This window comes from Idiotropiscis lumnitzeri, chromosome 5 (assembly GCF_059441095.1).
Source record: "Idiotropiscis lumnitzeri isolate Australia: NSW breed Sydney's pygmy pipehorse chromosome 5, RoL_Ilum_1.0, whole genome shotgun sequence".
Taxonomy (NCBI): Eukaryota; Metazoa; Chordata; class Actinopteri; order Syngnathiformes; family Syngnathidae; genus Idiotropiscis; species Idiotropiscis lumnitzeri.
In genome coordinates, this window is record NC_142395.1 from 17421762 (window position 1) to 17439294 (window position 17533).

At 40.0% G+C, this 17533-nt stretch overlaps 1 protein-coding gene across 1 annotated transcript in view; it reads right to left on the bottom strand.

The window, feature by feature from the left end:
- Positions 1–336: 336 nt before the first annotated feature.
- Positions 337–17533, bottom strand: part of adamts18 (ADAM metallopeptidase with thrombospondin type 1 motif, 18) — a 54008-nt gene continuing 36811 nt past the window's right edge. The window contains exons 17-24 of the mRNA XM_088297036.1: positions 13255–13375; positions 11619–11745; positions 6734–6938; positions 3335–3526; positions 2797–2867; positions 2568–2733; positions 1452–1644; positions 337–1132 (exon numbers count right to left, since the gene is read on the bottom strand). Coding sequence (XP_088153162.1) covers positions 1014–1132; positions 1452–1644; positions 2568–2733; positions 2797–2867; positions 3335–3526; positions 6734–6938; positions 11619–11745; positions 13255–13375 — 1194 coding nt within the window. The 3' untranslated portion in view covers positions 337–1013. The remainder of the gene's footprint in view (positions 1133–1451; positions 1645–2567; positions 2734–2796; positions 2868–3334; positions 3527–6733; positions 6939–11618; positions 11746–13254; positions 13376–17533) is intronic.

The window sequence follows — 17533 nt, forward strand, 5'->3', positions numbered from 1 at the left end:
GCTGTCGAGCAATCAGCGAGTCGATGAAACGGTAAATTTTGGAGGCGGAAAAGCGAGAAAGCAGTCGAATCTTGCTGAAGGGTCACAAGCAATCCTTTCTGGTGGCTGCTGGAGCTGCAATGCATCCTCGTTAGTGGTAAACACAGTTTACTTTTGATTGTCTTGTACATTTGCATATCGTCGCTGTCCTGCGAAAAACACACATTATTTTTTTATTTATTTTTATAATTGTTTTTTAAAAAGTGACCGAATTGGACATACGTGTTTTTCACAGGACAGCGCCAATATGTTCTGTTTTGACCTTCAAAATCAATAGAAGTTGCTCTGACAATACAATACAGTACATACAGTTTTATTTGTGTAATCATCCTTAAGGGACCCTTGTTTTTTTTTATTTTATTTTTTTTATGAGAGTCAACTGAAGGCGCCTTTGACTGGTCAAGAAACTGTATTATTATCGTAGCGATAGAGGAGAGACACACACGAAGCATGTTTTCCACCGTGTCAACACGCATGGAAGTTCCTGGTGCATGGTGCATCAGCAGCAGGAAGCATAAAAAGAGGACCAGGAGAAGTGCACCAAATGCTAAGAATGCTTCATTAAAACAACAACAACAAAACAAAAGAAATCATGAAATAAAAAAAATACAAAATGGCATTATGTGGAGAACGTCTATAGTGGGTGAGTTACACGTCACAGATCCACTGCACAACATAATGTCACATCATGAGCAATAAGTTAAATAAAGGCATCGGATCCTTTCAATACACACACGATACAGGCGAGCTAATAACAACAAAGGAGGAGCGCTCAAATGTCCCACAGACAGTAAATGTAACTTTTCCAGTTGGTTGATGTTCTCTTCTTACTTCTTCACTCAGTTCATTAGTCAAGTACTCCAGGAAGGACAAACACATTCTGTCGGATGCAGTTCTGTGTTTTGAGAGTTGCAAACGGCCCGCCGTGAGGGTCAGGGGGTCCAGGTGAGTTACCTTTTTCACTAGGGGGCGCTCTAGAGCCTCCTTCCCGTGCAGGATCGGCAGCACTGATCCCCGTAGAACTTGTGGCCGCAGACACCGTGCTGGGGGACCAGGTGGCACCAGCTGAAGCGGTCAACGCACGGTAGGTCGCCTGGAGAGAGAGACAACACAGATAGCTGCACGATGGAACTTGTTTGTTTGAATTGTTAGATAAAAAAAGGGAAGAAGAGGAAAACAATTACTTTTGTGAGTTCTTGATTCTTGCAAGTATAACACCTTTCATTTCTTGAGACAGTACGACTTTACTCTCGTGACATTACAAATAGTGTTATTAGAAATGATCATAACAATATACATTTTTTTTGGCGGTTGCACAAAATAAAATATTTTGGATTCAGATAAATTTTTAGGTAGATGTATTGGAAAAGGTCTAGACCATTGTAATCGGTATGGGCCCTGAAAAAATGTACCTCTCAATGTGGTCCCGACGGCTGTGACACGGTTGTGGTGTTGTAACGGCGGGGTGACGCGGGGGCAGAACTGAGTGTTGCAGGCCCGCGTCGCAACTGGTCGCTGGTGGGAAAGGCAGCCGGTCGCCGCACGACCCTGATGCAGACACTGAACGCCGCGGGCCTGGACGCCCCCGCCGCAAGACACTGAACACTTAAGGAAGAAGTAGAAGAAGGCATGAAGAAAAAAAACAACAACTAAAAAAAAAAACAACGCAGTCGCCAAATGTGCGAGGAAAGAGGCGGCAATCACACGCTCGCATCCAGCTAGCGGAGGTTGCCCGAAAGACTTGATGCATAATAGATGAGGACTGACAACACGCAACAAGCTGCCCACAGTTTGCCCACGCTGTGTGTTGACTTGCTGATGACAGAGCAGTGCAAGGAGAGCAAACGTGAAACAAAATTCACGCGGGTTGCTCATTTGAAGACAGAGTGTGACGTTTTCATTTACTGGAATTATTTTGAGATTATTTTGAAAATTTACTCGACTACTTTTTGAAAAGGGAGGAACATATGAATTTTTTTCTTGAAAATCTTTAGATTTTTTTATGACAAAATTAAAACTTTTAAATATGTACATACAAAACTTTTTCTTCCTCAAAACGATAACTCACTTTTCATTAAAAGAAAAAGAAAAAGTTATTCTTATAAATTTAGGATACATTTTTTTTTTTATAAAAATAAGCTTTTCGAGAATATTTACTGCTCTTTTTTTCCAAGCAAAATTAATAGAATTTTTCTTTGAATTGTAGCTCTTGTTTTCTTAAAATCTTGAAATCGAATCTAAAGTTGTTTTTGTCTCCCCGTTAGTCTAAACACAGCATTCTGTGTAATATTGTGTTGGTGAAATAGAAAAAAAATAAAGGGGGGGGGGGCTGACATTTTGTGCTACACTGCCACCTGCTGTCGATTGAAATTGATGTTGCATTGCGAATATCACGCCTCACATGTTTTCTGGGTTTGGGCACGTGGTACGTCATTAATTCTTAATTAAAAAAAAAAAAAGATTTCCACAAAAGAATACCACCTTATATACAATACAACTTTATACATACATACATTGATGATGGGTACCTGTTGCCATGGAGAAGAGTACCAGCTTGACACCTCAGCGCCGGGGACGGTCCTGCCCACCAGGACACGGGCCAGCTCAGGGCAGGGTCCTCGGTCGCAAGCCTGCTGGAGATCCATTGAAGGTTTGGCGAGGTTCCTGCACCTCCTCACAGGAAACTCCAGAAATCTGTGAAGAGGGAGAACATGACTGAATGTGGATGAATGTGATATTGTTGTCAAGAGTTCTTACCGTCCCTGGAAGTCTTTCTCCCCACACCGGAGTTCTCGCTTCTGCAGGCCAGGACCGCATGAACGGGAACACTGAAATACAACAGATGTACGTTGAGGAAATTTCCATTATATCAGCATTTTTTTGTTTCTTTTAGCAATTTCAGAAGCCACTTCCTATTTTTGTCCTTTGCTTTCAAATGTCTTCAAATATTTTGTTTGTAAATCAGTTTAAATGCCGTCAATGTACATTCTTTTAGTCATTTTAATAAGTTACTTTTATTCTCGCCGCTTTACCTTTGAATGCCTTCAGCTTTTTGTTTGTAAATGCTTTTAGGTGTTTCCGTTTTGGTTGTGTAAGGCACATTCAGTTGCCTTGGCTAACTTTTTTTTTCCCTTAAAAAACACAAGTTGAAAATGTGATTTTGTAAGTCTACATATACGTGTGCGTAAATGTCAAATATGCATTGGGCGTGGCATGCTGGTCCACGCTGAGGAATTTCCTTTGAGGCTGTGGACTCCACGTTCGAAGTGGGTCACCATCAAATCGGTGTTCTTACTTCTCCCCATGAAGTGTGCGTCCACTGCAGCTTGTCGTTCTTTGGGCAGCGGCGCAGGACGCAGCTCTCCTGGGCTTTGGGTCGCTGGTTCTGTCTGCACATGCTGTCGGGCACCACTGCCGTCTCGCCGGGGTCGGCGCTTTGGCAGAACACGCTTCGCTTCCTCAGTCCACGACCGCAACTCTTGGAGCACTGCGGGCGCATAACACAGTGAGGAGACGCGGTGAGACACAGGTGGCGTCCTCTGGAGGGTTAGTGGAGCGTATCTGTGGACCTTAGGTTTTTTTTTTTTTAACCTTGCTTGGGATTCTCTAAGGCAGGATTTAAAATATACGCTCCACTTTTTTGGTAGCGACCCAAATAAAATAGGGCAGTGATTCGCATAACTTTATTCTTGCAAGAGTACAACTTTTGCCTCCCCTTTATGCAACATTCCAATGCAAAATTCCAAGTTGGAGGGCAAAATTTCCTCAAAATTGTATTTCTTGAAAAAATTTAGTTTATTCTTGAAAGTTTGCAATGTTTTTCTTGAAACAGAAAAGTCGCAAAAATATAATACATTCTTTTAAAATTATTTTTTATTTCCAAGTTTCCCCCCTTAAAATGGCAAGACTACATTTTTTTCTTGAATTTTTTTTTCTTGGAAGGGAGAGTTAATATTATTCACTAACAAAATATGATTTAAAGAAAAAAAAGACGGCATTTAATAATGTATTCGTTTCAACTCCTTTCTAAATGAAATGATCAAAATAACTTTTTTCTTTTTAAGTATATTGCAACCAGATGTCCATTTAGAGACATGTTTCCCCATCAACAAATATGTAAGATTGCATCTTTATTGCTCAATTAATAAAAAAAAAAAAACGATCAGTCAGTCAACGAGTAAACGCCTTGATAATTCACCACACGCTTGACGAGCAAAGTGAAGGTCACCGCTGCTTGGCTGAGGCGCCATTATGGACCCAAACATTAAACATGATAATGCCATCGCTCACAAATAAATGTGACCTCCAACCGACAGAGGATCCTGCAACACAACAATGCAGTAAACTTCAGATGGAAAAAAAAAAAGCACAACTGCTCATCAGGGACGGCGGGGCGCTTTATGTGACTGCACTGCCCCACAACACACACACACACACAGTATTTTATATGCACTCATGACACATCACACGTATACAAGCTGCCTCATCCCAGTGGTGCTTTTGACACTGAAAGCTTCCATTGGTCTTTTCAAGGCGAATGCCTTTGACCGTCACCTGAACTCACACTGCTGTCACAAAGATTGATGGCGGAGGGATGACAATCTCTCACTCTCTTTTTCTTTTCTTTTCTCTCTTTTTTTTTTTTAAACAGAATTATAATCTGGCATGGCTTGCATAAATTTAACAAGGGTTCCGATTCCCCTGCAAGAGAAAGAGAAAATTGAGTGTTTGAAATCCTGCACTGGCTTAATGCATCTGTGTTAGTATACATTTTTTTATCTGGCTTTTACTTTTTTCTCAACCAAAAATATTAGATTTTTTTGTAACCTAGAAACTGAAACTCATTTTGTCTTGAAAAATTCAACAAAACAATAAAATGTTTTAATAAAAGAAAATCTGAATTCATTGGAATGAGATCCTGCAATTGGCTGGCAACCTGTTCAGGGTGTCCCCCGCCTAATGCCTGAAGATAGCTGGGAGAGGCTCCAGCACCCACCCGTGACCCTAGTGAGGAGAAACGGTATAGATAATGGATGGATGGATTGAGATCAAAACAGTTTGTCATTAATGCACATAGTATGTTTTTTTTAATATGACTATTTTTTCTTTTTGGAAAAAAAACTTTTTAGTCAAAATTAAACTTTTTTTCTAAAAGCAAAACAATCGAATGAAATAAAATAATAATAATAATAATAATAAACTTAACATCTAGTTACTGTAAGAATAGGAGTGTTTTGCCCAAAATAAAATCCCCCCAAAAATATACATTATACAAAGTTAAAAATGTAACTTATTTACAGCCTTTTCTTAATGTTTTATTTTTACAGTAGTAACTATACCTGTCTTCATCAAAATATACAATTTCCTCAAAATATACATAATTCTGGGCAATGTAAAGTTTGTTTTTCCAAAAATGTAATAATAGTAATAATGATGATGATACCGTATTACAAAAGAATAACGTATGATTGTTAGATATGGAGAATTTGTAATAGTTCTTATAATCACTATTTAATTTCAGCATATATATTTGTACATGAGTGAAAATCGCCCCAATATTTTCTGTCATTTATTTATTTTTTTGCAATTTGTCAGGTGGCCATAAATGTCCAGCAGAGGGCAGCAGAGCGTTGCTGAGAGTGAGGCGTGCTTGTATGCAAATTTTGTGTGCGTGTATTTTCGTTTAATTTTTTCCTTTAAAGCGTAGTTTTGGAAACACCCTCAAAACATTTCACCATGTTTTAATTTAAGGCCACAAAGGCTACAATTATGTCTACAAATGTCAAAAGATGATTTTTGCTGACAATCCATTTAATTAAAGAGGAAAGACAACTAAAACACGAAGGAAGAACAAAGTTGAACTACATTTGCTCAAATTTAAGTGAAAACAGATGACTCTTAAGTCAACAACAACTTATTTTAGTCCAATTAGGCAAAACGAATGCTTGCCCTAATTCATTTTTTCCCCTCAAACCTATTCAAGAGTTTGTAATTCACATAACAACACTGTAAAGTCCGCTGTAGTCTGGAGCGCGAAATAGAACGCCGGTCCTAAACATATAAATGCACATTTGACAGAGACTCTCATGCTGACAAGAGATGAGTGTGGAGAAGAAGTTTGGCAGCAACAAAAGATAATCAAGAATAGTAATAGATTTAAAAAAAAAAAATCGAATTTACTTATGTATTGTCACGACCATAGGCGCACCGTATTAAAAGGTTCAGTCTCAGTTACGGGTGCTATTTCTGCATTTAACACATACGTACGGCTCATGGTATTTTGGGGATTAGGTATGGTAAAACACGCTAGTTTAAAACATACAGTAGCATGCCTGCGCGCTAAAACATAGGCTAGCATGCATGCTAGCCCATGTTTTTAAAAAAGTAGGTGCAGCAAAACTTAGTTCGTTGTGCTTAATATAGTATCGATGTAGTATCGAACAGGCCAGGTTCCCTCTTGACATTGTCAGAGTCAGTCTGGTTGCCGTGCGGCTCCTCAGAAATCCTCAAACACGTCGACACATCATCCCACATGCATTCACAATCCAATCACAAATTGTGTCGTAATTGCCTCCGAGTCTTATTAAAAGAGAAAATCTAAGACTTTTATGTGGAGTGGCCATTATGGTGGTGAAAATACAGTAGATGAAATGGATTTGTTGCGGCAAGCTTTGAGGGACACATGACACAGTACCTGTGACCAGGCTCCCGTGTTCCACCCGGGCGGGCAAGCCTGAGTGTTGCAAGGGCGGAGTTGCGCCGGTGAGATGACGGGGCAAAGGGAGTGGGGCGCCGCCTCCTCCCGCTGGTACGTCACCTTTCTCATGCAACGCAGCGTCCTGGCCTGCTGGCCTCCGCCGCACGAGCGACTGCATGCCGCCCAGTCTCCTGTCCCCCAGCTGAAAGGGGAACAGAGAGATTAGGAATGATTGTTAATGCAAATGAAAAAAATCCAGAGTTGGCTAGAAAGTTCATGTCTAAGACCCTTCTGTCAAGTTCTCAAATTGTCAGATTTTTGGATTGATTTTACAACTCAACTTTTTTTGAAATGGACCAAACTTTACAGTAAAATGCAACGTATTTAACTATTTTTCTTATTAAAAATACTTTTTTTCTCAAAAAAAATATTGACAACACACAACTTGATTTATTTTTTATAAAGAAGTTTTATTCTACTAAGATTAAGCTTTAATGTATAGAATTTAGAAAATAAAGAACATTTATTGTTATCATATCTGATTATAAGATTATTTATGTAAGATTAGATCTTCTATTTCAAAACTTTTTTTTTTTTCAAAAATAGAACTCCCTCTGAGAAAATTCAAATTTTTTCTCCAGAGTATCACTTTCTCAGTTGATAATTGATATACCACATTATTTATTGAAAAACAATCTCTGAAATGCAAGACTTTATTTTTTTCAATTTTTTTCCCAAAATGATCCACCTTACTTCTCAAAATGTCCCAATTCAGCCAAAGGTTTCTCAACAGATCAACCAGCTATCTCAAAATGAGATTTTTACGTAGTCGTAAAAATTATAAATAAATAATATAAAATCAACGTTGATTTTGGACACAGTCAAATGTTCTAAAACTAAGGAACTAAGATGAAACATTTTAAATCCCAAACTATGTGTGCTAGCTGGATTTTAATTCATCTAAGCACTAACTAACTCAACCCATTTTCAAGGCGATCAGATCTTTTGAGACTTCCACATCTTTGCTCCAAAATAGCCGCCAACTTGGCACCGCAGCTCGAGGGGGAGATTACTGCAAACGAGTGGTCTGACCACCGCGGCGAGTCGGGCAGATGGCTCAGAATGCTGCAAAAATAAAAACGACCTCGGGGCACTGAGGCGCTTTTCCTTTTCTTTAGAATTCCGCAGACGAAATTTTGGGGGAAATGAGGCGGATTGGCTTTTTTCTCCCCTGTGTTTTGTCCGAGATTATAAATAACAACGCATCGCTGCGGCTCACCCGAATTTGCATCTCGCAAGTGCTCCATATTAAAATGGATGACCAAGCGACTATTTTGGTGGTGTTGCACCTTCCTTAAGTTAATAATGAATTTGATGGTAAGCCAGCGGTTTATATTTTCCGCCGAGTTTTATGTAACCTACGCTTAACTCTCATAACACATCCGCAAACCTGAAAAAAAAAAATCGTTGAAATTGTGCGTAAAGTCTTCCATTTGGATTTCATTTCCAGCGGCTCAAAGAAAACTATTAGAATTCAAATATACTTCATATTTGGTGATTTTAAATGAATTCCAAGATGTTACTCAAGTAAATATCCGCTACAAGATTCACAAAAAATGAGAATCGTATTTAATTACGGAAATATTTTGCAATTAATTTGTCAAAGAATGTAATCGCTTGAGAGTACAAATTTTAATGGGTGTCTGCAATACGCAGATTTTTGCTATTCACCGGCCAGCCCAGTCTATTGTCGTTTTGTGTGGGTGGAGCATGGTGGTGAAATTTGATGACACGCCAATACAGACAAAATTCAAATAACTCCACTTGGAAATTCAGCCCGCGCGATTTTGCCTGACGGCTACCGAATTTGAAGATGACGGATGACAAGTTCTGATCCATTCAAGTTTTTAGCATGATGTGTGGGTAAAGCATGGTGATAAAAGTTGGATGGTTCTCCATGAACACAAAACTCATTAACTCGAGCCTATTCTAATCTCAATCCAACTCTTAAATGGCTTAAATTCACTGCTAGCTTGTAAACCTGGCACTTAACCATCCACAATCGCTATTTCCACTTCTAATATGACAAATTTTGTGCAGAACCGCAGTCACTACTCCTTTCCCTGCAGGCCAAACAGCAGCGTGGCGTGGGGGGGGTTAAAGTGTAAAGCAGGTCTGTGCATTTCTCGTGGAAGGCTGGACTGACTCGGCCTGGCGAGACAGGCCCCACGGGAATCTCAGCACAATAAAACATGTCAGCGGCCAAAATGCAGGAGTGAAAAGCAAATCATCCACATTACGTATGAAAAAAAAAAACACTTTGGATTTCAATAAAAAAGTCAAATCAGTACAGTGTGACTGAGTTTCCATTAAGCAAGTTAGTTGTCTGGACGAACTGACAAGGGAAGATTGCTTTGCATTAATTGTGTTTCTTGCGGTCGCTGCTGCACAAACAGGCGTCTGGATTATTTCTGGTCGATGGGTTTATTTCGATTACGCAGGGTGGTGCACAACGTTGCCGAGTGGAGCTAATTCTATACGGGATAAGTTAAAAGTTATTGATGGCCATTTTAAAAATGTTTAAAATTGCTAATATTACTTGATTAAACCTTTAATACGGCACAAATTGTGATCCTAAAATAATTGAATAGCATTTCAAACTCATTTTAGATCAGATTAAAATAAATGGTTAATCGATGTTATAAATAAGCGCATGAATACCGCTTGCCTGTGACAATAACGATTGCAAAATAGCAAGACATCCAAAAACATGCCGTGAAGACTCTCCATGAACTACCCAGGCTAAACTATCTTACGAAGATCTTAGTCTCACTTCGTATCATTTGATCACTATGTTTTATCCACATTAATTACTACTTTCCTAATAAGCTTTAGAGCAATCTTGTACTTACAAATATAACACAAAAATACTCAGAAAGCCGTGAGTAGGTGAGTTTCTCAAAGAATAGCTGAGGATAAGTTCCACAGAAAAGTACGCAAATAGACAGGGGCTGACAGGAGTGTATTCAACTCTCGTCCGCTTCCAAACAAAGGGGCTGTGTCCGGACGTGCACCGGGGCTCTTTAATACCTTTAGCTGAGATAAGAGAAATGCAATGCCTGAGATTAGTGGCAGGAAACGGCATCTCGAGTGTTGGGAACAGAGGCCGCGTGTTGGCGGCGTGAGCGCTCGGCCCGGACTTGTTGCGGCAGCCCGAGCCAAGCGGCAACGTCCCCGAGCATCCGACGCATGCTTTGCATGTCTATTTTTTGGCCTCGCGGCTTGGACGCGCAAACACATAATTGCAGCATTAGTGGAAGTGCTCGTGCTCTCCCTGACCCCAAAATGCCGTGCCCTGCCTCGTCAGTGCAAATCACTTGCTGAGGACGAAAAGTCTTTCATAGGGGTGCTGCTTCAACTTGAACGCCACCGCAGTGCTCGAGCCTGCGTGCGTGCACGCCCTCCTTTTTGGAAGCCAACACTATTAGACATACAAGGTCTAGACATGGGTGGGCTGATCATCTATGAAGGTTTTGCTCAAGTCAGAAGTTGGTTTTAAAACTAAAATAAAATTCTTCCAGACAGGATGATAGATGAGTGGCTAGCACATATGCTTCATAGGTTCTAAAGTTGGAGGTTTGAATTTTAACTTTCCTAACAATCCCATAACATCCATGTTAGGATTATTGGAAGGCTTTAAATTGTTCATATGTGTGAAAGTGAGTGGTTGTTTGTCTGACTGGCAAGGAACCAGCTGAATTTGCAAAAAAAGTCTATTATGATAGGCTCGAACCCGATATTCTGTTCTGAATATAGCACCTGCCTCTTATACATAAAATATACATTGAAACTCATCTGATTCCTTTTCAATTCTGGGGAAGCAATTTTGGGACATTTAAAAATAGGATTTGAGGTAAAATAAAAATGTGTCAATTGTGTGAAGGAAAGTTTTGCTCACAGATAACAATGCTGTCAGAACAATCCCATTAATACAGATTACACACTGCAATGTGCATTCCAGGCCAGTGGGAGGCGATGTCACTTCACAGAGAAAGATTTGAATTTGAAAGAAAGATTAGTTCCTGAGTTCATCTCTCAAAACAAATATCTGTGTTAATGTACAGATCATTAGAATGACAAGTTCTGTTTTCACTCTGTACAGCTAACTCATAAATCTGGAGAGATTTTTACATTATTTTTTTTTTTATGGAAACTGTAGCTAACGTTATTACGACGATTATTCTAAATTGCTGGTTGCAACTTAGCCTGTGTGGAAGGTTGATTCAATTGAACTAAACCTTAATTTGTTGGCAGATCCCGTCATTTAAAGCAAAAAAATAAATAAATACAAAAGAAAAATGTGAACGCAGTCCAGTCAAAAAGTGTACACACCGTGGAGCATTCCTAAAAAAAGACATTCCTAACTATGGATAATGCATTTGTAACCTGTTCAAAGACAGACGATTGAAGGCGTTTTTAGAATTTCACTTCTCATTTGAGAAATGTACCGAAGCAACTGAGAAAATGTTTATGCAAATGTCTTTATGCAGTGGACAACATAAAAAAATTTGAGTCGTGTTATGGCATTAGGATTAAAACACCGCCTGTGATGAACGTGATGCATGATGCGAGGCATCCATTGATCTGCTAAGTAGAGACCTGCGCCGCAAGCCCTCTCGGTGAGTTTCTCAAAAAGGAACAGAGGGGAGATTAAAGAGTGGGCAGAGGAGCAAGAGGAGGAAGGCAACTAGACCACGGACAAAGTGGAGACTCCCCTCAACCGCAACGTGCGAGGGTGCGCAAGCCTGTAATAAAACCGGCACAACATTTGGCAACATGGATGCACATGCCGCAAACCACAAAGACACGCACGCAAACTTACTATGCAGGGCAGGGCTGCGTATTGCAGAGGTGCGAGCCCAGCGTGGGTCTCGTGAGCGGATTGCACATGGTGGCGTTGACGTGAACTTTCTGGTCCTGCAGGCAAATGGCCTTGGTAGAAATGCGACCTGAAGGGATGGAAACATGATCATTGACGATTTTTTTTTCAATACGGTATGGAAATGTACAGAGCGCCAACTATCTGCCTCAGCTCAATAAAACAAAAAATTAATCCGATAGTCAATCATATCACAGGAATTGCATAAATGTTTTAAAATTTGTGAACATTTGGTCTGTTTTAATTAGAAGAGGGAAAATTCTGCGTAAAAGAAAGAAGCAATGACATTTCTGTTTAGTTTAGTACCATGACAAGAGGGGAAAAAAAAACCAATATCATACATGACATGACTACAGCATTTAAAGAAGTGCAAGTATCGATTGTGTATGAAAGGGAACTTTAACATAATGCTGGTAAATAATGCCGGAAGGCATTGGAGTGAAGCGTCCAAGTATTTGGGGGGAAAATATATCCACACACATATTTGCATTCGACAAGGGGGTGCTCAATAGACGTCTGTTCTCTGAGTGCACTCTTTGTTTGTTATTGTAGCTGTCACATGTGATTACCTAGGATTGAAAATCCTTCTTCAAGATCCCATTTTAAATGGCGATGGACAGATGGATAACGTTGCAACGTTGGAACCCAAAATGTTCCCATTGTTAGGTTAAAAAAAAAAGAGAAGAAAACACTGGGAGACTGTAAAGCTCAGGTTGAAGAATAGATGGCACACATCCGAAATGTGAAGGCAGTTTAGCCAATTAGAAACTTTTCGGGATACGGTGCAATAAAAGTAAAATATCAATTGGGTTTGTGCCATTCTCATCATTGTTAACACGGACTATGAAATGATTTCAGTTCACATTGATGAGATTAAATCCACAATGACGTACATCTATTAGATCAAGTATTGCCGAACATTTTGTTGCCTATTAAGGCAGATTATTTTTTTCCTCAAACCTTTATTTTAACCCAAGGCTCCACCCAGAAAAAAATAATTGTAGGGGGACACTTTGATGGCCTTTAAACTTGGGTTAGCTGTAGCTTGTCTGTAAATCAGTTCTTTGATATTGGAGCAGGAGGAATACAGTTCAAATCCCGTTTCAGTCAAAATGAAAACTGACTACCCTTTTAACAATGGCTCACAAAAAAAAAAAAAAAAACTGTTTAATGCTCGATCTCCACAATTGAGTACTAAATTCTCAGTTTTCATTATCTTCAAATCACTTCACTTTACAAGATTGTAATGTTCAAAAGTTTAATTTTACTGTTATGGACTAATTGCAAAACAAAATAAAATGTGAGGTGAAATTGGCCACCAGGGCGCACTTTCGAGATGCGGGACATTAATTTATATTTTCATTTGATTATTTTATGTCTTATTTGTTCCCCCCATTCTTTTTTTACTCCTAGGCTATGTATTGATGAATTTTCTGCTAAACAATTTTGGCATTCATGCGCCACTTTACACTTTTACTCATTTGTAAGAGAAATGTGGAACGCACGCCTGCATACGTGCGTGAAGGCAAATCCTCAAAGACAAACGCAATAAAGCAACATCCAAACTCATCCAAGTTACCTCCGGCGCAGGGAGCGGAACAGTCGGAGCGCACCACACCCCAGCTGTAGTCTGGCTTCCTCTCAGTACGAGGCAACGTGTACTCCCATGCCACACCGGGATTTTTGCCTTGTAGGAGAATCTAGAAGAAGAAGAGGGGGAAAAAAAGAAGTAGTACACATTTATTATTGGGAAGAGTGACAGAAAGTCAGGCACTGCCATGGAAACATTTGCCCATAATTTTGTACTCTGGACAAAGACCACAACGGGTGTCTCTACATCCATGCATCCATTCTTTATAGCGCTTAACCATATTTGGATCATGGACGAGCTCACTGGACTAGTAGCACTTGCGGGGCTCAACTAGATAAACAATCATCACACTCACACTCTCATCTATGGTAAATTGAGAATTTTCAATGATCCTAAAATCCATGTTTTCGGAATGTGGCAGGAAGCATTCCCAAAACACACGTTAGGTTGACTGAAATCTCTCAATTGTCCATCAGTGCGAATGTGTGTGAATGGTGTCACTTCCGGTGTTCCTCAACCGAAAGTTTCCAAATTCACTCACTGGGCCCTTCAAAGCCTTCAAAGGCTCCTCCGTGATGAATTTGGACAAGCTTAATGTGAATTTGGACACCGCGTGCAGTCGATTCACACCGGAAGTGCCATCATGCGGATGGAAATGTGGCCCTCGGAGACCCCGAACTGTGAATTTGGACACCGCGTATATGTGCCCTGCCATTGACTGCCGACCAATCTTGGGTATACCACCTCTTCTCCAAAGTCAACAGAGATAAGCTCCAGCTCACCCATGATACCGAGAAGAATAAATATAGAAAATACAGTACATGGCTGGCTAGACATCAAGGGGAACAAATGCCTTGGTGAGGGTCTGCACTACCCTGCGCGTCGGTCGCCATGCCAAGTAGGAGTGTAACGGTATGTCAAAAAATCCCAAAAACTGTACTGGAGGTCTGCTCGGTGGACCAGGGGGAGAGTTGATAACGACCACGTCCGGAAATCTTGGCCTTGGACTTAGAGCGAGATTATTCTTCCGACACGGACATTCTTGTGGTGTGCCAGCCTGCGCCTGCAGTGTAATTTTGCTCCAGCTCTTTGGGCTTGATGAGTGGCGCGGTGGATGTGGAAAATCTGTGGTCTATCGTCTCTGCTCCGACGATGTTTTCTACTTGTCAAACATGACAAAAATCGTACACTGTCTGCACCTTTAAATGTCCTTATTTGCAACACTTGACAGCTGGTCTGTCAGTCAACCCCGTTATTTTAGTCGTAATCGTCATTCCTCATTGCTAATTTGACCGACTATGTAGATTAGTATGTTGATGCTTGTGGTTAGAGTGTTTATCTTTGCTGGTGTTTGACTTGGAAACCAATATTTGGCTTTGTCTAAAACAATTGTTGGGAAAATTGTGTGGTGTTTATCTTGGCAGACTATGTTAGCGCATATTGTGTGTCTTTGACACACAGGGAGTTGTTTCACAGATGGAAAGCTGCAAAATACACAATTATGGCCCCAACGTATTGTTGCTGCAGCTGTTTGCAAAGAATTTTGGTCACAGCTCAATTTGCATTTTGTCTCATTAAATTGATAGTGTAGCAAGAGTTGAAGTATGTTGTGTAAATTTGCAAACTTTTTATTAGTTTTTTAATTGTCGTTTGCACATGTGCTTCAATACAATGGTAAGAAACAGAGGATTTAGGACAGACCCCTGGAGAACACCGCTGGATTATTGCTTACTACTTTTATAACTCTAACTTCTGAAAATGGGCTTTTGTCTAAATGCTAAATTGAGTTGGAGGTGAAAACAAGTCGTCAGTGAAGTCGACGCTCTTCAGATCGTCTAATGAAAATCTCTTTATGCTGCTTTTTCTGTGAAATAAAAAAGCTCCAAAGAGTGTAGTCCAAAGAACCGCATGCACTGCACAGCTTCTCTAATTCAGTTGAATCTGAAAAGTTTGAGAAATAATATCTTTTTTGGACAGCAAGAAAAAATTGTTTTCATAGTCATTCAAACATTATTTAAAAATGGATGCAAACTATAACACACACCTAATCCTGAATTTCCAACTGTAGTTCTAAATCAGAAAAACTCCAAATACACAAATACAATTTATTAAAACCGACCATGCAAATGAGTGTATAGCGTTGCCACGCAACACCAAGATTACATTTCAAACGTCAATGATCAATCATACCTTGATTGGGTTGGTGTGCCAAATTGTAAAGAGATACATAAACCAAAGGAAAGTATTTTCCGCACCCTTTTTATTTGACCGTTGTCATGTAATCGTGCCATAACGCTGCAGAGTCTGCTGACACCAGGCACAAAAGAATCGCTATACAGTGCACGCAAGGCTTCAGCATGCCTGGCAAAATTGGCCGTGATCCGCCCTTTTTTGTATCAATGACAAGAGATCACATAAGCGGTGTTTAAAAAAAGATCACACGTAGATTTCTACCCTTTCGCCTGGTCATGCACATGCACGCAACCGAGATGAACACTCTAACTTTTGGTCGCAGGGCCCAGCGAGCACTTGGAGGTGTTAAGTGATTGTTTCTGTCGGCGGTTTTCCGCCTCACGGGGCTCTCGAACACGGATCAGACCCAAAAGGCGCTCGGCTTTCGCTCTTGTGTAAGCTGGGCGGAAGGCCAAGTTAAAACGGAGATATTGAAAGACACGTCAGTAAAGTTGATGCTTGAACTTAAAAAAGCTAAAGCGATACGCAGCATTTAGTGTCTAATGACATTTAGGAGTGCAAAATAATAACATCCTAAAAAAAACAAACAAAAAAACCCGACAAATATCTCCCATAAGGGCGTCCCAGACCCAAAAAGTTTGAGAACTTTTTCTCTAATGATCACGTTTGCTGTTTCTCATCCGTGAGTCACAGCTTTGGATGAATTAGACGTCCAAATAAATGTCCTTCCTAGGTAACCAGGAATCACCGGTCAGTTGGGAAAGAAAAAGGATGTGGTGGACGATGGCTGGAAATTGAGCAGTGCGCTGTCCAAATAAAGTGACGGCGAGCCAGCATGAACCGGGGGAGGAAGCAATCTTCCCTCTCTCGAGGCTTGCGGCCAAAAGTCAATGATAGCAGCAGCTTGTCTGAAGAATATTGCCACGTTGTCACGGGACTCCACATACGCATATATACACTAAGCATAAATTTATGGGCAATAAGTCTCAAGTGTCCAGTTCCAAGTTGAATTTGACCCAAGGAAAATAAAAATTGAATATGCTGTTAAAAAATGTTGATTATTTGCCGAAAGGAATGGAGGCAGGTATACATTCGGAAGCAATGTAGGTGTAACAGTACCATGGATGTGAATTTGATTTGTTACATACAGTAACAGAGGTAAGAGACAGAAAGTGTAAGAGCCTCTTGCCACGTCTACTCAGGAAAAAAACAATGTAGCGCATCCTGTGGCTAGCGGATAGCAAGGCTAATGACATGGTTCAGATGGAGCCAAAGCAATAACAAAAGCCACTGACCTCATCATAACATAATAATTCAGACTGACAAGATGTCACTTGTTGGCATTGTTAATTTGCTAAAAGGAAGACAAAGTATGGGTGTTGTACCAAAAAAGAAAAAAATAAATGTATGTGGCTCTTTGAAAAAAAAAAAATAATAATAATAATTTACATTCATAATTATTACTGTTGTAATTGTCAGTAGTGAGGGGAGAATGAAGCTTTAAAATTGCTTCGTGAAGCATTTATTGTATTTTTTTTAATCCCCTAGATGGCACTCTCTGTTGAACCTCATTATTCATTTTTTTTCCATCTAAAAAAAAAAATCATTATTTTGGTTGGACTATCCATAAAAAAACACTCAATCTCTGAGTTAAAACTTCATTTCAGTTGGAGATTTTGTACATAATTTTTTGAACAGCCATTTCTAAAAAGACACATAGAAATTATAGGATAAATGAAATAGCAATCAGTATTGTCCAATTCAGTTAGGCTCGGGAGCAAAGGTTCCCAAAACACCCAAACTGCTCAGTATGTTGCCGTTAAATGAAAATGGTGGATTAAGACAAAATGGGATTTACCACGTTAAGCAGTGCGGTTGTACACTGAATTGAACTGCACTATTAGGTAGAAACGATGTCCATAAAAATCGTCAGGAGAAAGAGATTTTGTGCTCCCTCATAGCCTGACCTTAAATCATTACATTTAAAGAGCTCGGTTGCAGTATTCTTAATCTTTTAATCTAGCCGCCACCAACACTGCCGCCACACTCTTGAGATCCTTCTGCATTTTTTTTT